Raw genomic sequence first — 25,446 nt, forward strand, 5'->3', positions numbered from 1 at the left:
ATAATTTCTGGCCATATGGGTTCTACAGGGGCAAAAATAAAACTAGCAAGACCGTTTAATTGAAACAAAATTTCTTTAGCTCAAAAAAGCCTTTGTGGACAGAACAATGCAGGGAAAGTCCTTACAGCTAAACACATGGCTATAATAGCAAACAAAAGCATGCAACTGATATTATTTCTTAAGTACAAGTAAACACCTGGTTCTTGGACTTCCCTTCCAGTCCACCAAGGTTCTGAGTGAATATTTTTGAGTCACACCTCTTGCAAAACAGAGTCAGTGCCAAGTGATTTGGACAACAATAGGAGAACTATTATAAATTGCAGTTTCAAAGACATAGCCTTGTGTTAATAATACAATTAGAACAATCATATCAATTATAGTTAATCATCATCATCATCATCATCATAACAACAACAACAAAAACAACAGTGTGCTTACATACTGCCCTTCTGGACATATTAGTGCCATGTTCAGAGAGGTGAACAAATTCAATGTTATTATCTCCAAAATACAGCTGGGGCTGAGAGGAGTGGCTTACCCAAGGCCATCTGCAAAACCAATGGCAGTAGCGGGAGATGAACCAGCAGAGGGCTGATTCAAAGCCCAGCCACTTAACCACTACGCTACAGCAGCTCTTTATTTATTTATATTTATACCAGCTTTTCTCCCCAGAGGGGACCCTAAGCAGCTTACAATATTCTCCTCTTCTTCACTTTATTCTCACAACAACCCTGTGAGGTAGGTTAGGTGGAGAGTATGATGGGGTGATCCATTTGCCTGGCTGGCTGGGTTGCAGCCATTCCAATGGATGGCCTACACCCGGGGCTGTGGGACTCGCCCAGACAGGTCAAGGCGGAGGTCTGGGAATGACCCCGTGGCTTGACCTGTACCGCTTAGTTGCCCCCTGCCGTGGTTTATGTTTAATGGTCATGTTAATAAACGGCCCTTTAATTCCAAGCCTGTGTCTGTCTCTTCATTCTGGCTGGGGCTGCAATATGACTGGCCCAAGGTCACCCAGCAAGCTTTCATGGCAGAGCAGAGATTTGAACCCGGGTCTCCCAGATCCTAGTCCAACACTCTTACCACTGCACTACACTGGCTGAGTATACACTGAATTATACCGAGTCTAATGTCTCCTTTAACTATTCATAGCTGTAATGTACAGTTACTAGTTACTTTATACAAGGTGATAACAGCTCAGAAAGTCTTATCTACACACGTATGTGCCATCAAGTCGCAACCAACTTATGGCAACTGAAGCAAGGCTTTCAAGGCCAGTGAGAAGCAGAGGTGGTTTGCCAGTGCCTTCTTCTGCAGAGTCTTCCTTGGTGGTCTCTCATCCAAGTTCTGACCCTGCTTAGCTTCTGAGATCTGATAAGATTGGGCTATATTGAGTATGACAAGGACCATTTACACTGACCACCAGAAGTTCTTGGAGACCTACCTGATGCCTTACCTGGGATATTTCTTCACTGGGGGTGAAGCATATTGGACAAGGCTATTACCAGTTAATGCCACCTGGATGATGTCATCGATGTCAGTGGACATAGACTGGGCACTGCTGAGATAGAAGATGTTGTGAATACCCATGGTGCCGTAGCAGAGTCAGCTGTGATTGGGTATCCTCATGAGATCAGAGGAGAAGGAGCCTATGCATTTGTTCTGAACAAAGGCTCTACTCTGTCCAAAGAAAGTTTAGCCTCTGAGCTTCAAGAGCTGGTCTCAAAAAAGATAGCAAAATATGTTAACAAGCTTTAGAGGGTTTCTCTTTCTACTGCACCACGTCAGCACTTTGTTTAGCTGAGGGTAAGTTACAAGATAGACCGATTATGGCAGCTGCACAGCTAAATACAAATGTATGCACAGAGGTAGGTAGAGGTAAAGGTAGTGCAAGCACCAAGTTGTTACTGACCCGTGGGGGGACGTCGCATCACGACACTTTCTTGGCAGACTTTTTACAGGGTGGTTTGCCATTGCCTTCCCCAGTCATCTACACTGTACCCCCAGGAAACTGGGTACTCATTTTACCGACCTCGAAAGGATGGAAGGCTGAGTCAACCTTGAGCCGGCTACTTGAACCCGGCTTCTGCCAGGATCGAACTCAAATCGTGAGCAGAGCTTGGACTGCAGTACTGCAGCTTACCACTCTGCGCCACGGGGCTCTTGTACAGAGGTTAGTAATAAAAATGGTTCAAAGATGAAAAAAAAGATCAGGCTACCACATTTAGTCCTGTTTAGGATTGCCAGCACAAGACTCACATCTAGCCAAAGGGGAAGCCCTTGCTGGCAATGTAGTCACATTGCTAGTGACACAATGACATCACTTCCTATGAAACTGGAAGTGACATCAGCACATCACTGCCAATACCTTAGGATTTGACCAGATGCTCTTAGAATTTGACCAACCCTTAGAGCATTGTCGGTGACGCATAAATATTACTTCTAGTGCACAAGATGGGATGTCAGCTCATTGGGCTGCAGCAATCACACGCACACATTTCACTGACATTTCCCCCTCACTATCCCCCTGAGTGGTAGCAGGAACGGCCCACTGGGCCCACTGGGCCGAAAAATGACCAAATACCATTCCACATCCCTCACATGAAATTATGTACGTATGTGCCATCAAGTTGCAACCAACTTATGGAGACCCCAGCAAGGGGCTTTCAAGGCAGGCAAGAAGCAGAGTCTTCCTTGGTGGTCCCCCATCCGAGCACTGACTTTGCTTAGCTTCCAAGATTGGGCTATACCACACTGTCGTTCCTCCAGTCTTATCTAGCACCTCTGCATAAGAAGCTGAGACTCCCCACCTTGCTTAGCACCACAATCAAAAACTTAACTACACCTTATGCTGTTTATGCATTTGCTCTGGGTCCTGTGAAACCAGATGTGAGATGTTTTGCTCACTGCAGGGCAAACGAGAATATTATGATATGAAGAGAGCTGATATACTCTACTAGAGTATTTTCAGAGCACAACCGTAATGTTATGTATGCTGTGATATTTTGCAGGACAAAATACTTCCAGGTGGGAAAATCCGTCTCTTCTGGGAAAATTTGATCCTCTATGCAATTGTAGCAGGGGTGAAGATTGGGGATGGCGAAAATTTGCTACCCATGAACAGTTAAGACAAAGGAATTATCTGAAAAATGATGTCCTCGTTATATTTGTAGACTTCGAAGGTATGAAAATCTCATCTTTTTATAAAATTGAAATCATTTGTTTATCTCCAAAGGGCACAACAATGAAGAAATCATAACATTGCCGAAAAGCAATCCAAGAAAACTCCTACGGAGAAATAAAAAACAACCCATCATCTTACCAAACTAAAAGTTCACAAAAACAGTATTGTCCTCAAAAAACATTATCACACCGTCTCAAACTGCGCTATTTGCATTGCGCCCTCCTCTTCAACATTAATTAAAAAGCCCCTGGAAAAATCCATGTCCTTCAAAAACACCTCAAAGATGGAGGTTTTCAAGGCTGAGGCTGCTCAGGAAAAGGTCCAACTCCTGATTGACCCCAAATGGGTAAAACTGGGGAAGGAGCTGACCCCAGGAAATGCTGGGCAGATAAAGAGGGAGGGACGAACTTTCACAAAGAAAATCTCAGGAGGTTTGATTCCCGACTCCTCCGCTTGAAACCAGCTGGGTGACCTTGGGTCAGTCACTGCTTCTCGGAGCTCTCTCAGCCCCACCCATCTCACAGAGTGTTTGTTGTTGTCAGGGGTCATTTCGTAGAAAAAGAGCTGGAGGAACTCATTAGCATAACTCATTAGCATAATCCATCAGCATATGCCACGCCCCTTGCCATCACCAGAAGTGTAACCTACTAAACCAGGGGCGTCTCCTCCCACTCAAAGAGCAACAACAACCAAAGGGAAGATAGCACAAATAAATACTATACTATTCAATGACAAGCTATTCAATGGTCACCAGCTAAAAACCAAGCTGAGGACGCGGTCATGAAACTAACGTGCTGTATATCAATATATGCCCGTGAAGAAGCGTTGCTCGTGAAACAGGGATGGACATTTTGCTGGCGTAGACTCGTAGACTGCCTTTGAATGACGATATGCAGTTCCCTTCTATTTGGAGGATGGTCTACACATGAAAATAACAACTTGTGTATTGAAGACTGTACCAGTTGGATTATTTGTGCTTGATATTTATCGCTTGGAATTTATATGGTCCAATGATATCATTCGATGTATCTGTATGATGTACTTATGATTGCTGTATTTATCACTGTAAATCATGCACTTTGCACCTTAAATTAATAACAATATAGAGGAAGTTGCTTGTCATTGAATAGTATAGCATTTATTTGTGCTATCTTCCCTTTGGTGGTTGTTGTATCACCAGGTGTGTCATTAGCATAACTGATTTGCATATGCCACACCCCCTGACATCACCTATCCTGGCTGTTTTGGACCCAATCCTGGCCATTCAGGGCTGAAATTGGGCGGGGCCACCTGACATGTGACCTCTTTGGGGAACTGCCGGAACTGCGTACCTGTGCGTTCCCCCTTTAAATGAGCCCTGGTTGTTGTGGAGATAATAATAACATACTTTGTAAACTGCTCTAAGTGGGCATTAAGTTGTCCTGAAGGGCGGTATGTAAATCAAATGTTGTTGTTTAAAAAAAGTGTTTTCCAACATGCCCTAAGGTCGCCAGGTCCCCGTGCCCTCCCAGCGGGGGTGGTACTGGGGACCTGGCACTTCCCTTTCTTGTTATCTGCATGCATATGAAGAGCGCATGTGCTCCCAAGTCGTTGTGATGAAGTCGCTTTGGGGAAGTGGCATCATTGTATAGGGTCTGGGAACGCTCCAGCGCTTCGCAGTTGGCCAATTTGGGCCCCACACAGGCCCCGTTTGGCCCATTTGAGGTCTACATGGGCCCACTGCGAAGCAGAGGCGCACTCCTAGGACCTGTGTGATGACATCACTCCCAGAAGTGACACTGTCACGCCTTCCAGGGGCGCACCTGGATTACCTGTCCCTCTGCCTTTCCCTCCGGCCAACCAAGTGAGTGGTGGCGGGGGTGGAGGCTGGGAGTAGGGGAATCCCTCACCCCCACCGAGGACCTGGGAACCCTAACATGTCCCTATTTCCCACTGGAAAAATTCAAAAAATCCCCTCTAAAACTTCCCCCTCCATAAACTTTTCAACCCCCTCTCACAAAGGCCTTCACATCTCTAGACAGAAATAAAAACAGTGCTTCTGAGCATGAACAAAGTGCCTTTCCTTTATTATCAAGTAGCCACAATTATGTCCTACACAGGATTTCCAGGAAAGAAGGTTTGATTCCAGGAAAGAAGGCTTGATTCTGAAGTAAAATGATATATATTGCTACTTTAAAAATTTGCTACCTGGCAATATCAGGGCTTTGTGGATGCTGGACTAGATGGACCACAAGTCGAGTCCCATAAGACACAATTAATGTTCATTTCTGGGTCTATTTGCAAATTTTTCCCCAGTGAGTAATAGTAGTTTCTCTGCAAAACAGATGTTTAGTTGGGAGGAGGATTACAATTATGTTCAAAAATAATGCAACATAAGCACTTCATTTCAATCAGTGTAGCACAGCAGCAGGTCAATTTTCATTTAATTTTATCTGTGCATGCTCTTTTGAGCTTTATGAGCTCTTTAAGCTCTATATAATATTAAATAAAGTGGACAATGTGGATACCAACTTTCAGTTCATTTTTGACTGACGATCTCTGCCGTATTTATCCCCCCTGCCCCTTTCTTTCTTTGGATAAGATTTAACCCATCTCAAGAACAGTGAACAATCCGTTCTCAAAACCTGGCATCGCTCTCATGATCATGACCTCCTTCCAGCTCAAAGAAAAAGACGGGCCCCGCTGGAAGACTTGCCAACTTTCTTGGGAGAACCATGTGACCCAAATCCCTGCCAAAACAATGGTGTCTGTGCCAGCTTCCAAGGGAGAGCAAGCTGCAGGTATCCTAGACCATTTTTCCAAGTGTCTTTGCGTGCTGTGGTTGTGTTGGATCAAATGATGGGGATGTAAGTGCCTCATCACAGAGACAGTGTTATGCAGAGTTCTGGACGTGGCATAAAGCAAAAATCAATTTTCAGTATTCTTTACATTGTTTTGCCAAAATCCCAGTCCTGGACATCCCTGCTATTGGACATAAGATCTTAAATTATTGTAGCATGTGCTGCCGCAGTCAGGGGTTTAAAACAGGCCTCCTATGGCCATATGTTGTAAAATCAATTAGGGTTTCTACTGAAGGATAAAAACGGCCAACCTATCAGTGAGGCAATCTCACAACTCCAAATGAGGTATCAAGAGTAGAGATGGGCACGAACAGAAAAAAACAACGAACATGGTGTTTGTTGTTCATTGCCATCCATGAACAGGGACTCACGAACAACCACAAACATGACCCTGTTCATGAACATGTTCCTGGTTGGCTGTTCGTGGGGGCCAACAGGCTCTCCTCCAGCCACCATCCAAGTTTGGTCAAGATCCCTACTACACCACTCCCAGAAACCTGACCTGAGCAGGCACCAGGAAAGGTACCAATCATAAATAATAGCTTGGCCCCAGAGCCTGGCAGCAACCCTGGAACTTGAAGGGGTAGATTACTACCGCACCACTCCCAGGTAGGGTAGATCCATATCCCACCACACACAAAGAAAATTCAAGCTCCAATGCACTCTCTCTATCAAAATGCCAACAGCAGCTGTCTCTCCCTCTCCACTGTCTGCAAAGACTAGCCAGAGCTGGGAGCCCCCCTGCCATGTTTTTTTCTCTCTTGTAACAAATTTGGAGCTCTACACTTGGAAGGAAGACCTGCCTATCAAGCTAAATTGGGCTTCGATTGGGATTTCCAGGGCAACAGCAGAAGTTCAGACAGAGTTCAGACAATCCTTGCCTACGTTGCCAAGGGAATTGATTGCAGGTGCCAGACTGTCTGGCTTGACGAAAAGCAACTAACAAGGCTTGCAACGACCACCTGTTCATTTAGAATGGTGCCTCACGAACAGCTTGTTCTCGAACAGCAGATTGGGCTGTTCGTGGCTTTTTTTTTTGTTCGTATTGCTGTTCATACCAATCTCTAATCAAGAGAAGCCTTCATTTTTTCCAATGTTCCTCCAAGGAATCCATGTTCCTCCATTTCATGAGAGAATCACTGGTCCTCTGTAACACAAGGCAAGCAGGTATTTCAAGGCCTCTGTCTGAGTCTCTCTACACAGTTACTTCTTTTACAAGTTCTCCATGGAGCCATCCTGTGCTCTGCGCAGACATGCATCCCTTTGGGGATTGGCTTCTATTTCAAAAAAAAAACAGCATCCAAATGGGCTCAGAAAGCGGCTGCAGGGGGAGAGAAAGTTCCTGCCTTTCTCCCACGCTTTTTTCCCCACGCAAAAATAGTGTGGAGGGGAGATATTTCCCCATTTCTGTTGCTCCACAAGGAGGTATTGTGTGCATGTGCGGCAGCAGAAAGGGGAAAGCTCTCCCATGCCACATGTTTTTGCATGGGTGGGTGGGGGAGCTTGGGAGAAAGGTAGGACCTCTTCCTCCCCTGACAACAGCTTTCCGAGCCCATTTACACTCTCATTTTTTAAGAGAAGCCAATCCTCAATCTGGTGTGTGCTTGCACAGAGCACAGGTTGGCTCCAGGGAGAACCTGTAAAAGAAGTGACATGTAGCGAGACCGTCACACTCTATCCATGACACCAGACTGGATCTCTAGCCTCTGTTTTGACCTCAATTTAATGTTATCATCTGACCGACTTTATAGACGCTCTCGATTAGAAGAAATTCCCTTCATTTTTAAGTTGCTGTGATCTTTCACAGTGGGGAAAATACAGGCCTCATAATCCATATTTGTCCCTGGTTTATGTTCACAGGTGTACCACGAGCAAAATTTTCTTCTACACTGGGGAGAGATGCCAGACAGCACATATTGATGGGACCATCCTTGGAATGCTGGCTGGCATAGCCGCAGGAACTGTTATATTAACCCTTGTGATTGTTTCTCTGCTCATTCAGGGATAAAATGTTTTTCCAGACTCAATCTGAGCACGGTTTTAGGGTGATATTGTAACTAATGACAATCACGTAACTGCAATTTTCTGTTGATCTTCTTAGAATATAAAGCCGAGGCCATTCCATCCTCCCTTCCATTCAGGCAAATATTATGTATTTCTTTCTGCTACGAAACAGGGGGCCAAAAAGTGAAATGACAGAGTGAAGTCACCAGCTTGTATCCTATTACTCTTGGATGTAAGGCTTTCAATGATAATAATTTCAGAGGGGTTGGTCTACTGCAACAGAATTAAAGAGGGGTCCAGTGGCACTTTGGCGGATAACAAAATTTATTCCAGAGCAGTCTTTTGTATATAGGCCTCACCTCTTCAGGATGGAGGGTGCATTTGTAGCAGTTTGCTATACTTAAAGCCCCAAGCGACAGACAACTGAGAACAGGGAGATGTTACAAAGAGAGACCGGTGCAAACAATAACCAATCAAAGAGAAATGAATCCATTCCGAATGGGGAGGACCACTTCTATTGGTTGAAGAGGAGCAGAAGAGGATCAACACAGGCTCAGAACTGACCACAGAAAGTGCCCTAAAAATTCATTAATTTTGCGTTGAATTCTGTCTTTGAAGTTCTTCTGTAGGAGAACAGTAATCATTAAATCAACAGTAGCGTGTATTAGAAGATGAAAATGTTCCCCCATTAATTTCTGAATCTTCCTATTTCATGTATCTGATGAGCTTTGACCTGTTCAGAAACCCGTGGAGGAACTCTTCCCAGAGGTCATTTACTATCAGATATGAAAACGGGAAAACTTGAAAGGCAAAAAAAATTTTCTGACAAGAACATAATGTGTCTAGCCAACCATTCTAAGCAGTCACATCCTCAGCAGTCATTTGGATATATTTTCTCCCCGTAATGTATGAACAAAAAAAAGCCAGACATATTATATCTGGCTGAGAAACCAGAGCACACAGCACAGCCTTACATTAAGGCTTGTATCCGCTTCATAACATATAGTAATCTAGTTAACAACACCCGTTGCAATGCACTTTATTAAGGTGATACCTCTAATAATTTATCAGCAAAATAAATTCAGAGCATTGTAGCTGGATATGTTACATATGCAATGTTTGAAAACTCAGGTGCCAAATGTTTATGGCAAGTGTTTCAGATCTCCTATGCCTGTACGGTTTGGGAACCTGAACTGTTTTCAAGGCATGATTTGGATTTGGACAAAACACTTAAAATCAAGTTGAACATAGCTTGCAAATAAATGCATGTGTAAGCAAGTAGGTCTCTTCTGCGAATCGATGAAGCGATAGCTCTTGTAACAGTAGTCACTTTCAGGGATTGTATTAGATCATAAACCAGTGGGGGAACATTTTAACCTTCCAAGTAGCAGTTCTCCTGCAGAGGAATTACAAAGGGAGTTTAGGGAGACTGCTGAATTACAACTGAAAATGAAGCTCAAGACATTGCATCCACCAGGATTGAATCGAGACCTAAGTTTCCCATCTTGTTACCAATACTGATTTCTCCATACTCACCACCCCTCTGCATACCCCACCCTATCCAATCACACCTGCTACTGCTGTTCACCAGCTTTTGTCATTTACCTGCTATTGTCATTCAGCATCTGAAATCACTCCAAGATATAAGGACAGATGGACTCACAGTCTAGTTGTATCTGAAGAAGCGTGTCATGTATGACTGTACCCATTCATCCATGCCAATGTTAATTCTGATGCTTATGTTCTAATGCCAGTTATTGCAACCCTAATCCTGGTATAACTCAATTTCCTGTTGCTAGTATTCTAACGGTTTCTCAGGCTTTCACAGGTGGCTATCTGGTGAGCTCAACTATTTACGACCTTGGAATTTCCCTCGGACTATGATATGTCTTTCTTCTTAGTGGCGCAGCGTGATAGCACAAGCATGCAAAATGTTCTCACGCCGAAAAAGCGGCAAGGGATTGTTTGGGAATTGGGAGGGGGAAGAAAAGCAGGGTAGAAAAGAGATGTATTTTTCCCAAGTTGCCATTCTTGTCAAACTTCTACTCGAGCTTCTTAGATGCTTACCTTATTCCTAAGTAGACCTTTGGACCTGAATATGGAAAAGATCTGATTTCTGAATAAAATTCATTTAACCAAGGACCTGTGTCTTGCTATAATGATCCAGGGATCTGTCTGCCGTATCCTGTCATCCAGAGCCTGACAAAGTGAGCTGTGACACACAAAAGCTTATGCCCTACCACAAACGTTGTTATAGGTGCTACTGAACTCTTGCTCTTTTCTACTGCTATGAGTTGTATTAACATATTAAAATGACAGGATGCTGCTGGCATGTTGTGGGGTACTTCTGAGTTTCTTTGGGTAATGATAGCAAAGCCAAACGCTGGCCTGGATTCTGAGTTGGTGAGGAGAAAAGCAGATGTATAGATATATTTAAAATAAATAGATCCCCAAGTAAGTTCTAATGGTGGTGACAGAATGCCAGTACTCTTAATGAGACATGACAAATGTCTCATTAAGTACTCTTAATGAGGCTTTGACAAATTTTCTTTGAATTTAGAAATGGCCTCAAAAATTTAGGAGCCAAATTTATTTTTCAGCCTTAAAGTTTTTATATTTTAGTGACCCTTCTTTCTTATTATTGTTACCAGAGAACTTAATCCTAAACTCTTCACAGTTGGTTGTCATTTTTATTAAAGCTGTGACAAAAAGCATTATTGCCCCCCCCCCCCAGTCGGAATAAGAGGCAGACACAAGGCTTGGGTAATAAAGGGCCACTTTTATTTAGGTAACAACATGAACTGCAACAACTAAAAAAACCCTGGCAAGGGCCTAACCAGTGGTACAGGTCAAGCCCTGGGGTCACTCCCCTGGACCCGCCTTGACCTGTCTGGGTGACACCTGCTGCCCCGGATGCGAGCCATTCACATGCATGGCTGGGATCTGGCCGGCCTGGCGGATGGTTTCCCCCTTAAAGCTCGAAGCACCTCCGCCGTGGAGCATGAGGGAAGGACTTGTCCAGGAGATCCCACCAGGCAGCCCGCCCTCTCAACTGGCCGCCGCCAAGCATGGCAGCCGATCCTGACAGGCCCTTAATATCCCCACCAATGGGGATGTGCCAAGGGTACTCTTCGTCCCGCTAACATTCCCTCAACTAAATTTTGCCATTGACGGCCTATACAGCACCACTGTAGTCCAATAGCCACAGCTCCAGCAAGCAGTACAAGGTAGGCAAAAAACTTCCTTCCCCAAAGCCAATTAGGGAAAGAAAGGAAAAATTCCTACCTGGCCCCCCCCAAAGGCAACTGGTCAAAAACCTGCACTGCTACTGGGCAGGCGGATCGGGCCCAAAACAGGCCCAATCCGGGCCAAAATGGCCCCATTTTGAGGCGCTGAGGAGCGCTCCTGCGCTCCTCAAAATGGGTCTGATCCACAGGCGCGTTTTGGGACACTGTGGGGTGCAGGAGCATTCCTGCGCTCCACAGCAGCCCCCAACGTGAGCCCCTATGGAGCGTGGGGCACGCTGGGGGGGCATGCACAGCATGATGATGTCACTTCCTGGAAGTGACGTCATTGTGCTTTCCGGGAGCACCCCCCTCGGCATACAAGTAGGAACCAGGCCCCCAATCCCCCGCTGGAAGACTGAGGGGGCCTGGCAACCCTACATCCCACACCGGGTCCACAGCCACCGCCACAGGTTCAACATCAGCCCTCCAGCCTGGATCGCCACTTGAAGGTTCAAAACTGCCTGCTATCCTCCTCAACCACAGTGTCTGTTGAAACAGAAAGCCTCTCAAGGGCAGAAAGCCGTTTAAGAACCTCAGCCTGAAAAGCAGCAGCTGACGTCAGCCGAACAGGCCTACCACGCTTTGCTTGCTCCTAGGCTGCAATGTGGCTCAAAATAGCCTGGCGACTAGCGCTTTCATCCTCATCTAAAGATGACAAAGTGGGTGGAGGCCTCTTAGACGGGGCCTCTTAGCTGGTTGTTTTCCTTTGGAAGGGGCAGACCCCTCTTTGGGTGGTGTGGTTACGTATTTATTCTGTCTTAATAATATCAAGAACAAGTATTGTTGTTATTATTATTATTATTATTACTATACTCTTATTATTATTGGTAAGATCACCTATTCAAACCATTAATGCCGCTGCATGTGAGGAAAGGGATCACTCCTTTTGATTGAAGCTTGAGTAACCACATTACTAAACATGCTACCTAGATTGCTACCTCTGCCAAGTTGCAATCTAGTTATCTGAAAGGGAGAATAACCAGAACATCATTTTGCATTGTCACTTCTAATCAAAGAACACTCTGTGACTTTCTAGTACCCTCATTATGTCATTAAAGAATGAAGCTGTCATTCTTTTAAAATGCACATTGTTTTAGAGATGCATTATGAAGGAAAGTCATTTTAGCCAAACAACTGTCAGGTCCAGTGTATATTTAAACTGTACTGACTCCATTTTCTAATGTTTCTAGTGTCTAAGTGCTTTCCCCGCAGGTGCACCAGTTCCCAGGCAGCTTTCCCACCGGAGGAGACTGTTTTGTCTAACACCGTTCCACCAGGCATTGGCCTTGACGGAGAGCAGCTTCCCAAGACTGAAAGATGTTGTTTTGAGAACTGTGGGGGGAGGCTGATGCAGATGGGAACTGTTACTCTGTACCTCATGCTTTGCCCTTCATTGGTAACAATGACTGTGTACCATCCTGAGTCTCCTATTCAGGACAGTGGACTATAATGGACCTTTTCTGCAGTAAAGTTTCCTTATTCAATCAATGGACTCTTGTTTGCTTTTGAAGGGGAACCTGTAGGAAGAGCCTTATCTAGCCACAAGCTGACATTTTTGTTACCAATCATGCCTGAGTCGGGCCCAGCGGAATCCAAGGTAGTCCCGGACAGGGATCCTTTGTTTGATCCGTATGCGTCCCCCGACAGTCAAACAGCGCAACCCCAAGAATCTCAGGTGCCAGCCGGGGCCGGAGCTTCGACGTCTACACCGCCTCTCATCGACCTCGGCAGTGAGGGGACAAGGCCGACGGCTACCGCTCTCCCCTTGATCTCGCTACCCACCCCGTCGGAGTGGGGAGCCAGACCCCGAGAAACGCGAGAGCGCCGGGCCGGAGGGCTACATCCAAGAGTTTCGATGGACGGACGCCGAAGCCTAGAGACTGTCCCTGAGCTGGATAGCAGCCAACCGTGGCTGTTTTGGAAAAGGACGGCCGAACAGACGAACGGGAACACATCTCGCCGCGGCGCCCTGAGTTGGGATTATTCGGAACTTGCCCCATGGAAAGAGCCTACGGAAGTTCCTGAACAAAGTTGGGTGCAAATGCAAAGTCGCACCCATGCTGTAGATTCCGGCATCTCGGCAGTGACGGGCCTAGCCAAAGGAATTCTAGCAGCGAGATCGCGAGTCGATCAAGGAGATCCTCCGCCTTGGGGGCCGTTTTCCCCGGTGAGTACAACCGAGGGAGGTTCCGTGATGGGGCAACCGGGTCCTAGCCGAATGCAACAGTTGGAAGCTAGGCTGATCGATATGGAGGAAAGTTTGGCTCATGCCATTCACTTAATCTCAGCGATGGGGGCAGGAGAGAGAATCTCACCTGAAGAAATGGCGGTACAAATCGCCACCATCCAAAGTGTTATGTCCTATCCAGTGGAGGACGCCCCGCAGCAGCCGCTGCCTTCGGGAGAGGAGGAATCCTACCCTGGAGAACCGGGAGAATCGCCCGCGGAACTCCCTAGAATAGACGAAACTCCGCCGAGCGGGGATACTCCAGCTGAGGTACCTGGAGAGACTCCGACGGAACCCCCTAAATCGGACGGGGATCCATCTCCCGAGGAGACTCCAGCGGAGGAGCCTAGAGAAGGGGAAGAAGGGCCAACCCGTCCAACCGAGACGACGGTGATACCCCCTCCCGCTTCTCCAACAACAGTTCGGCCGGATCAGACGGAAGAGCCTCCGGCCCCTTCTGGGGAGGAATTACCGCAACGACCGCTAGAAGTGGTTCCCATTCAGCAAACCCCGAGGGACGGTCTACCGGCGCCACAAGACCAGCCTTTGCGTCCCAGAGACACGACGCTGGGAGGGGCAAGCCCGCGCGGCCCACCACCCATCAGGCCTTCGCCGCTGCGGCCCCTTCCGCTTAGACCGCAACTAACCCCTTTGCAGCAACCGATACGTTTGCCACTTGAGCAGCCCGTAATACCACCTCCGAACCAACCGGTGGGGCCTACACCACTACGACCCCACCAACCCGCCCCTCAGCGGCCGGTCATTACTCAGCCGCACCGGCCACCTCCACCTCAACCGCTACTGCCAGCACCTCCGGTATTGCCACCACCAGCCCGACCAAGATTGCAGCCGCCTGCCCGACCACGGCTGCAGCCACCGGCCCAGCCGAGGGCACCACCGCCAGCCCAGCCGAGGGCGCCACCGCCAGCCCAGCCGAGGCCGCCACCCCCGGCTCAGCCGGTGATGCCGCCGCCAGCGCAACCAGCGCCGCTACCACAACCGGGTCCCCCCGTACCTCAAGTGCCATTGATGCTTCCGACGGACTTCTACCCAGCACCGGCTCCGAGGCAAGACCTCCCGATGGGCTGGGTGAAACTGGAAGCTACTTTTGATGGGGATCCCTCCAAACTGGGATTTTTCCTAGTGCAAGTCGTGCAATTCTTCAACCGGTGGGGGCACCTCTTCGGCAGCGAGGCCAGTCAAATTGAACATCTCGGCTCCCGCTTACAAGGCAAAGCAGCGGACTGGTATGTAGGACTATACAATATCGGGGCCCCGGAACTCAATACTCTCCAGGGGTTGGTGGATGCTATTCGAGCGCAATATGAAGACCCCTTAGAGGAAACCAGGGCCCGAACAGAATTGCAAGCCATTAAACAGGGCAGCATGTCGGCGAGAGACTATATCACGAAATTCCGACAATTGGCTGCCAAATGCCCTAGGTGTGAGGAGTCCACCAAAATCATTCTGTTCAAGCAAGGGCTAAACCCGAGACTTCTGGACAGAGCCCTTATGCAGGACAATCCCCCTACGTTGTTAGGTTGGATCCAACTTGCATGCGAAGTTGAGAATCGCATTTTGGAAGTCCGTTTGGTTGAACAACAACAACAAACGGAACAAAGAAGACCCTTGACTTTACAGAAGGGAGGACGGGGAGCTGGGTATGCCACCCGTGGAGCGAGAGATGCTAGATGGCAACAAGGGCTGTGTTTGCAATGCGGACAAGCCGGTCACTTTGCAGCACAATGCCCCTACCGGCCTGTGCAAAGACCTCCACTTCAACTACGGCGTCCAACCCTTGCTCCATTTCCTACTCTCCAACGCCCGATTCCCGCGCCACGCGCAAACAGAGGCCGCGGCGCTTCCCAAAGGCCCGCCTCAGAGAGAGGACTGGAAGCGGAAGAAGTTATGGAATACGACCCCGCTTCCCCAAACGCAGAAGTCAATCCAGAAAGCCCCCAGTCGGGAAACGAGATGGATCTGTCGTAAAAGGGCCCAAACGACAGATCCGCCCCAAGCCCGTCCCTGCACGGAACCGGCCACCTGGGTCCATCTTATTCATGCCAGTGACTTTACTTAACCCGGAGAGGAAGATGCACATCCGAGTGCAAGCCCTCATCGACTCGGGTTGCTCGAGAGACATTATCGCCCCGGCCCTAGTCAACGGACTAGTTCTACCAACTCGTGAATTGCAAAACCCAGTGATTTTTGAACAAATGGATGGCACCAATATGAACCCTGTTACTACTGAAACCATCCCAATAATCACCGGCATGGGCCAACACTGGGAGAAAAGGTCTTTTGTCATCAGCGCCACTGCCAAATACCCGTTAATTTTAGGCAGCAAGTGGCTATGTGATCACAATCCCTACATAAATTGGGCAGAGGGGTGCATCACCTTCACTCACTCCAACTGTAAAAAACATCGCTGGAACCAAAACTGGGGTAGTGATCCAACTCACACCGAAAAGGCTCTTCTCACCCAAGAAGAAATAAACCAAATTCCCGAACCGTACTGGCCCTTTCTGAATGCCTTCTCCGAAGAAGAAGCTGATACTCTACCCCCGCACCGACGAACTGACTGCGCGGTGGAAATTGTACCTGGAGCCTCATTGCCCAAAGGACGACTCTATCCCATGAGTCTCCATGAACGAGAGGAGCTCCGAAAATTCATCGACACCAATCTTCAAAGAGGGTTCATCCGTCCAGCCAATAGCCCCCATGCCGCTCCGGTACTCTTCGTGAAGAAAAAAGATGGGGGACTTCGACTGTGCACGGACTTTAGAGGACTTAATGCTGTGTCTACCAACAACGCCTATCCCATCCCACTCATCCGAGATCTTCTCAACGTCGTGGCCCAAGGTAAGATCTTTACAAAATTAGACTTAAAAGATGCTTACTTCCACGTCCGTATCAAGGCAGGGGATGAGTGGAAAACCGCATTTAATACACCCCTCGGACAGTATGAATATTTAGTTATGCCCTTTGGATTGGCGGGAGCCCCGTCTGTATTCATGTCCATGATAAATGAAGTTCTACACGAATTCCTCTATAAAGGTGTAGTGGTGTACCTTGACGATGTATTAATTTATTCAGACTCGGAGGAGGAACACGTTCAAATGGTGCAAAAAGTCCTGTCCACTTTGATGAACAATAAACTTCCCATTAAGCTGTCCAAATGTGAATTCCACAAAACTGAGCTCACTTACCTTGGGTACTGTATCTCCCAAGAGGGGTTAAAAATGGATCCAGCCAAAATACAAGCAATCCAAGAATGGCAAACTCCCACCACCCGCAAAGAAGTGCAGTCCTTCCTGGGTTTTGCCAACTTCTATAGAGACTTTATAGCAAACTTTGCTCAAATCACGCTCCCCTTAACCGAATTGTTAAGGACAAAAAATAAAGGGGACCAGGCTAAAAAACCCTCCTCCAAAATACAGTGGACATCCGATTGCCAAACTGCTTTCGAATGCCTAAAAGAACAATTTGTAACGGAACCCATCCTCTGCCACCCCAACGAAAATTACCCTTTCATAGTGCAAGTCGACGCCAGCGATACGGCGATAGGAGGGGTATTATTGCAGAAGGGGGAGGATGGGAAACTACAGCCTTGTGCATTCCTGTCAAGGAAATTTTCAGAAGCAGAAAGGAATTGGAATGTGTGGGAGAAGGAAGCTTTTGCAGTAAAAGCGGCCCTCACTAACTGGAGACATTGGCTGGAGGGGGCGCGATATCCCTTCGAGGTCTGGACAGATCATAAAAATTTGGAGGCCCTTCGCAGCCCTCGCAGACTGAACGCCAAACAATTGCGATGGGCAGAATTCTTTTCCAAATTCAACTTCACTTTAAATTACCTCCCGGGCAAAACTAACTTTCTTGCAGACGCCCTATCGCGCATGCCCCAACACAAGAGCAAACGGGAGGAGACTGTAGACACGGTCTTCTCCCCTACGCAATTGGGAGGCGTGGTAACTACACGCAGCCGCGCAAGACAGCCCCTCCCGCATAACCAGGAGTGGAAATCGAAACTTAAAGCTGAGGTGGAAAAGGAGGGGGGTAAAGCGCCTAAAAGCAAACTGGCTCAATCCCCACAGGGGGACTGGCTAGCTGGAAGCAAATTTTATGTCCCAGACAGCCTCCGACGGGAGGTATTACAACGATGTCACGATGCCCCCACTGCTGGTCATTATGGGTATCTGAAAACGTTGCATCTAATACAACGGCAATTCTGGTGGCCGGGCATGCGCAAAGACATTTCCCAATACGTTAGCTCCTGCCCCATTTGCCTCAGCGCCAAAACCCGGAAAGGGAAACCTCCAGGCCTCCTACAACCATTGGAGACGCCTGACAGACCGTGGGAAATAATATCTATGGACTTTATCACTGATTTACCTCTTTCGAAAGGACATAATTGCATTTTAGTCGTGGTAGATCTGTTCTCCAAACAAGCTCATTTTATTCCATGTACTGCTATACCCACTGCTCGAAAACTAGCAGATTTATTCTTAAAACACATCGTAAAATTACATTCTTTTCCGTCCAAGGTGATTTCGGATCGCGGCGGACAGTTCGTTGCCAACTTCTGGCGGGAGCTTTTGCGAATGTTGAATATTGAGCAGGGAATCAGTTCAAGCCACCACCCACAAACCGACGGACAATCCGAAAAAACTAATCAAATTTTAGAACAGTTCCTTCGTTGCTACATTAATTTCCAACAAGATAATTGGGTGGACCTTCTTCCTTTAGCCGAGTTCTCATACAACAACAGTGTGCATGCTTCCACTGGGGAAGCCCCTTTCAAAATTGTATATGGAACTCACTTTAATCCCTTCCCGTTGGACACTCCCCCCCGCCATTCCTCTAATTCGCCTGATGTATCTTCCTGGTGGTGGGAGGCCAAGCAGCAATGGACTCTCATTAAAAAACACCTCGAGAAAGCCAAACTGGATTACAAAAAGTACGCAGATCGCCATCGTGTGGCCGAATGGGATTTACAACCTGGAGATCATGTTTATATTTCCACCAAAAACCTGAAATTAGCTCAGACGAGCCGCAAACTAGCATTAAAGTTCCTTGGGCCTTTCCCTGTCCGCAAAGTAATTAATAAAGTTACTGTTGCTGTAAATCTACCCAAGAACTTGCGCCATGTTCATGATACATTTCATGTCAGTCTCCTTAAAAGAGCTCCCACCGACGACAAGTGGCACATCAAAGCTCCACCCATTCCTACTTTGATAGACGACCAAATACACTACGAAGTGCAACAAATTTTGGACTCTAAGATCAAACGGAATCAGCTTTTTTACCTCATTAGGTGGAAGGACTTTGATTCTGGATACGATGAGTGGGTGAACTCTGTACATGTTCATGCTCCTAGATTAACCAAAGCTTTTCATACTCGTTACCCATATAAGCCAGGGGGGGATCTATTTTAAGGGGGGCAGAATGTCAGGTCCAGTGTATATTTAAACTGTACTGACTCCATTTTCTAATGTTTCTAGTGTCTAAGTGCTTTCCCCGCAGGTGCACCAGTTCCCAGGCAGCTTTCCCACCGGAGGAGACTGTTTTGTCTAACACCGTTCCACCAGGCATTGGCCTTGACGGAGAGCAGCTTCCCAAGACTGAAAGATGTTGTTTTGAGAACTGTGGGGGGAGGCTGATGCAGATGGGAACTGTTACTCTGTACCTCATGCTTTGCCCTTCATTGGTAACAATGACTGTGTACCATCCTGAGTCTCCTATTCAGGACAGTGGACTATAATGGACCTTTTCTGCAGTAAAGTTTCCTTATTCAATCAATGGACTCTTGTTTGCTTTTGAAGAGGAACCTGTAGGAAGAGCCTTATCTAGCCACAAGCAGAACTATATTTCTGAAGAGCTGCATCTTACCAACCTGTATTGTTTCATCAAGACTTTGAATAATGCCACCGTACAAACCATAGCCATAGACACTGATAGCCCAGTATTTCCTTACTCCCTATGGCCACTTCATCATCCTCAAAGGTTAACTATGCAGGTAGGGCTGCTTTGCAGGATACGTATTTGGTGGCTGTTTGCCCTTAGCAGAGCTGCTAGCCTTTTTTTTTTTAATACTGGCATGATGGAAATGTACAGTAATGGAATGTACTGTAGTAACCCATACCCCACAAAACGGCAGCCCAAACACTGTGTAAGCTGCAGAGGTCGCTATAAAATGGCTGCCAGTGCTAGGAGGCTAAGCAGGCCACAGGGTGACACACTCAAAATGGCCACCCCAGCACAGCAGAAGCTGTAAAAGCCCCACCAAAATTGCCTCCACTGCCAGTAAGCAGGAGGCAAATCAGACCATATAAAACCCACACTCAAAATGGCCGCTGCTGGAGCTGTGCATATTGTAGATGCCTTCTCAATAAGGCTGCACTGCCAGGAGGCAAAGCAGGCCACTGGTGCCACACTCAAAATGGCTGCACCCAACTGAATAAACTGCCAAGCCTTTTCACAAAATGCCCGCCCTGCTGCCTGAAGGCCTGAAGCCGAGCTATTGCTACTAGAAATACTCCCTCCTATGTAAGTATAAACGGGGGGAGGGGGGGAGCCTAGACAGAGAGGAGGCCTACCAGCATCCGCCCTGCTAAGCCAGTGGCAGTAATGTAATCCACCCCTCAGGTGGCTGCAATTCACCCCTGCGGCCTACAGCAAAGCCTAGTCCTGCTTCTGCTGGAAGTCCTCCGTCCCAACAAAGTAAGGGGGAGGGGAAGAGGAGCCTAATTAGGCCAGAGGCCTGCAAGGACTGGATATAACTCTGCTTTAGCCCTCCTGACTGATAGACAACAGTCCCCAAATGTAAATAAGAAGGGGATAACAACAACAACAACAACAACAACAACAACAAATCTCTGCCAAACCACTGAGCCTGGCGCTGGGCCCTGGCTCTCCTCCTGTTGTTTGAAGGTGTCAAGCAGGGGAATATCACAGCTTTCCCCAAGGCAGCTGTAGCCACCTAGCCCTGAGGGACTTCACTAAAACTGGCCTCAGAGGAGCTCGGCTGAGAGAGCTTGCTCTATGCTTGAGGCGGCAAGTGAAGGCCCCTTGAAAAGGAAAAAGGCCTCCACATAATGCACAAGGCAATTTAGAAAGGCCTCAAAACTTTAGGAGCCAAATTTATTTTTCAGCCTTCAAGTTTTTATATTTTAGTGACCCTCCTTTCATATTATTGTTACCAGAGAACTTAATCCTAAGCTCTTCCTTAGGATTAGTTCCTTGTCATTTTTATTAAAGCTGTGACAAAAAGCATTATAGTGTTTAAACAAATATGGGGCAACCCTGTCATAACAACATAAAATTAACCTCTGTCCCTCACCTAAGTAAGCCTTATACTTCTGCTGAGAATCACCAAGCCTAATAAATGACTAATGAAAATACTAGGCGCAACAATGAAATTTCTAGATGTCCTGGCACCCTGGCGCCTGGGATTTGTCAAGCCCCATGATAATGAGCTCTTGTTTCTTGATCATTCCCCAGTGGAATGTTTTGGTATTTTTGCTGCAACCACAATGCTAATAATAATATTAATAGCAACGATCATCTGGGAGGGAGTTCTCCTTTGTGTAAGCATGCTGTGGTAAAGTAATGGCTATTGTGAGGACTGAGATAGCCAGAGGGCTATCCCAAGCATAACCCAAGCAGATGGCAACAGCTTTCATGACGGTTTTGCTTGTGTAAAATGAAGACTAAGTAGGAGATGATCATAAGGCTCAAGGCAAGCAAATAAAAGAAAATATAGTGGTATGAACAATCAGGGCTTTTTTTCAGCTGGAACGCAGTGGGACGGAGTTCTGGAACCTCTTGAAAATGGTCACATGGCTGGTGGCCCCGCCCCCTGATCTCCAGACAGAGGGGAGTTGAGATTGCCCTCCGCGCCACCGAGGGCAATCTAAACTCCCCTCTGTCTGGAGATCAGGGGGCGGGGCCACCAGCCATGTGACCATTTTCTCTGAGGGCAACCCACTGAGTTCCACCACCTCTTTTCCCAGAAAAAAAGCCCTGTGAACAATGAACAAATAATGTTCCTATCTGAGGTTGCCAGGTCCCCTCACCCTCCTGGAAGAAGGAGGGAGACCTGGCACTCACTTGTCTTGTATTCACGGCTCACTTCTTCAGATACAGCTACAATATGAGTCCATCTGTCCTTATATCTTGGAGAGAGGAGTGATTTCAGATGCCAAATGACAATAGCCAGTGAATGAAAAAGCTGGTGCATGACAATAGCAGGTATGCTAGTATAGGGTGGGGTCTGCAGAGGGGTGGTCAGTGTGGAGAAATCAGCATTGGTAATGAGACAGGAAGCCTAGGTCTGTAGCAAAACAAAAAAAAATCCAAATGTTGTATGAAGATAACACAAATTCAGTGCCAAGGACATCTAAATTGTAACAGTTGAACAGTCTCGATAGATCTGATATATTTTTTATAACTTAAGTTGCTTTGAGGGTTCTAGAGTGGATCCTACCCCCTGGTTTTGAAAGAATTGAGACTTTTAAAACATAATGAACTTTATTTAAAAGAGAAAGAAGAGGCATTTGAAAGTGCATAAAGGATCTTGAACAGAACACAGAATAATAGATTTAAGCTACAGGAGCAGCAATAGTGGCTAACAGAAAATGCCGGGAAGCCCCTTGTCTCTTCTTTATTGACTCTCTTCTGCCCTCCCCTGAGAACTTGAGGCCCTTACTAGCATTAAGCAACATTGCACAGTCCATTCCATCCAATACGAACACCATCCAGACCTGCAAAGTTCACGAGAGAAGAACTTCTAGATGTACTGGGCAAATTTAAATCAAGTTCATCTCTCATCACCTCAATTTGACTCTGTCATTCAGACGTCCTTCCCAAAAGCTGCTGCTTCATTGTGGGTACATGCCCCAGATTTTCCACAGTGAAAAAAATTACAAAGAATCTATTTTGTTTCTTGGCCACCTCCTCTTTAAACAATCCTTCCACTCTCTTGTCGTCCAGTGGACCAGCTGCCTCCTTGGTTGTGTAGAGTTAAGATTTAATATTCCTTTTATCATAAGGGTTTATAATCTTTCATTCTTTCATATACATATTCTTAGAATGAATTAATAGTGCTTGCAACCCCCCCCCCTCTCTTTCACTGTTCCATCTTTGCTGAAAGTTGTTTCAGAACAGCATAAGTAATGCCGAAAATGTTTCTCTTTTCTCAGTTGCCTAGGGAACTTAGATAAGGCCACACATTCTTTAGGCTATTGTCTCATGAGAAGGGAGAAATAGATACAAGAAGAGCACATTCACTGTATCCATAACTTTTGATTCTAAGGTATGGAAGTCAGTAAGAAGTGAGAAATTCAGAGTCAGCAATAGGTAGTGACCAAATAAGGGGAATGAAAAGGTTATATTGATAGATGCAAAATTGCGAGATCAGCTAAAAGAACTGAGTAATAGCCAATCAAAATAACTGGGCCCTTTTCACACTGCTTACCAGCTGCCGCAACGTCGCGAAATATCACTCAAAAAACGCAGAAGGTAGCGTCTTCTTGCGAGAGTTTTGCGTGACATTGCACAAAACTCTCGCAAGAAGATGCTATCTTCCGTGTTTTTTGAGCGATATTTCGTGACGTTGCGGAAGCAGGTAAGCAGTGTGAAAAGGGCCCAGTAGAGATCAGATGTATGTAAAGGACCAATTACAAATTGTTCAGCAGGTAGTTCCTTTTGTACTGAAAAAAATGTCTTTAAAACTGCTTGTAAGCTTTATGTTCTCTCATGGCTCCTTTCAAAGCTGGGTACCCATATTGCAATATTCAATGTAATCATTGAAAAGAAGCACTTGTCTGTCTCCTTCTTTAGCTCTGAAAAATCTGGGTAAGGGCAGAAGGGCACCATTTGTGTAACAGCTGGATTCCTGCTCCCGATATATTTGAAAAAAAATGCTTGTTGTTCCTCTTACTATTTTGAGCAATTCTCTCCTCGAATTCTCATTTTGTTTGCCTTCTTCATCTTCTGCCATAGATCTAGAAGAGTTAGCCATGTTAGTCTGTAGTTGCAAAATAGTAAAGAGTCCAGTAACACCTTTAAGATTAACCAACTTTATTGTAGCATAAGCTTTTGAGAACCGGAGCTCTCTTTGTCAGATGCATCTAAAATCTTCCTTCTAGCACAAATTCTCATCCACATGCCAAGACCTCTAGATCTGTTAAGAAATGATGTTCTGTTAAGAAATTATGGTAAGAAATTATGTTCAACAGGCCTTAAGCATAACTAGATATTTTGTCTCAGAGCACAGCCAACAACAACACTGAACTCCACTCTTTTCTGTCATTCCCCAAAACTATCAGTCCTGCTGTTCCACTGCAGACCAACGCTGCTATCCATCTGAAACTACCTGTAAAACGACAGGGGCTGAAGAAGTTCAAACAACCCTAACTAAAAGGCACAACACCCTCACACGGACACAACTACTTTATTATTTATTTACAACATTTATTTTATTAATTAATTTATTTTATATTCCACCTTTCTGGCCTTGGCCATTTTTACATGTGTTTAAAAGAGCTCGATACTCACGGAAGGCTGCCGGCTTCCTTGCATTTACAAAACGGAGGCAGACTGCCACGAAAGCGGCGTCATCACTGCCTGCCTCCGTTTTGTAAACTGATGCCGTTAAAAATTGCTCGAGGAAGCTGGCAGCCTTCTGTGAGTATTGCGCTGTTTTAAAGACATGTGAAACCAGCCCTTGTAAGGTTCACGAAGTCAGTTTTATAACTGAGTCTGTCCAAAGTATATCTGCCTTATTTGTACCTATTGGGTTAGATCCAAAAGTGGTTTCTGCTAGCATACAGCATGAAGGGGTTGATTTTATGATTTTTTTACCCATGGCAAACCCCCACTTGCCAGCACTCTGGTCCTAAGTGTCCTTCGTCCCCCAACAATGGCATTTCAGGAACCTCAATAGGGGAAGAATCAAAGCGGGGGCTTCGAAATATGAACAGAAATTGACAAAAAATGGGTCTCTCTAGGACTGGTCGAAGAAAATGAACTTTGGGTCCAACCTAGTATATTTCTATATATAATTAACTTGGAATTACAAGCCCATCTGATTGTAATGAATATGAAGGAGCAAATTAGGATATGAAGGAGCAAATTAGAAGTTTATAAGGAAACTGATTCTGATTATATGTAGCCAGAACAGGGCCCCAGCAGATTTCAGTACAGAACATAATGGTTCATATAGCCCCGGGTAAGACTGTTCTTACAAGCTCACTTCAAAGGATTCCTCTCTATAAGTCCCTCTCTCCATTGCTAAGGGGAAAGGCATCTTTAACAGAGCTCTCTCTCTCTGCCCACAAGTCCAGGGTTAATCAAATTTCATGGGACAATTAGTATACTTGATAACAAGAATGGCCTGGGAGTCCATATCTAATCTAAGAGATGTCTTAGGACATAATATTTCCTTAATGAACCTCTCTGTGTCCTTAAGTGGAAAATGTGACTGTGATCTCAATTTGTGAAACTGGTCAGTACTTCAGCCCACGTTACCTCAGCTATGCATACTGGAAAGGGATCATCTAGCATTTACTGGAACATTCTGAGATCGCAGTCTTTAGAGATCTCATACAATTATGCCTAACATAGCTCCAATTGAGAGCTCTGGGACTAGAAAGAGAAGAGGTAGCAACCAAGCAAACTTTCAGTATTCCTGGATGCAGCCAGAGCTACCAGCTTCTATCAGCAAGATCAAAGAGAGAGACGTGTCACTTAGGGATCACTGTAAAAAGTCCTGTAGCACCTTAAAGACCAACCAACTTTATTGTAGCATAAGCTTTTGAGAGCCACAGCTCTCTTCAACAGATGCATCTGATGGCTAACTCCTCTGGATCTGTGACTTAGGGATCACGGAGCACCTTCTACATT

At 46.2% G+C, this 25,446-nt stretch overlaps 1 protein-coding gene across 1 annotated transcript in view; it reads left to right on the forward strand.

The window, feature by feature from the left end:
• The window catches only part of LOC129323939 (meprin A subunit alpha-like), a 29,696-nt gene extending 21,664 nt beyond the window's left edge, over positions 1 to 8,032 (forward strand). The window contains exons 11-13 of the mRNA XM_054970814.1: positions 3,012 to 3,182; positions 5,766 to 5,964; positions 7,885 to 8,032. Of these exons, the coding sequence (XP_054826789.1) occupies positions 3,012 to 3,182; positions 5,766 to 5,964; positions 7,885 to 8,032 (518 nt within the window). The remainder of the gene's footprint in view (positions 1 to 3,011; positions 3,183 to 5,765; positions 5,965 to 7,884) is intronic.
• Positions 8,033 to 25,446: the final 17,414 nt, after the last annotated feature.

The sequence above is a fragment of the Eublepharis macularius genome, chromosome 1 (genome assembly GCF_028583425.1).
Source record: "Eublepharis macularius isolate TG4126 chromosome 1, MPM_Emac_v1.0, whole genome shotgun sequence".
Lineage (NCBI taxonomy): Eukaryota > Metazoa > Chordata > Lepidosauria > Squamata > Eublepharidae > Eublepharis > Eublepharis macularius.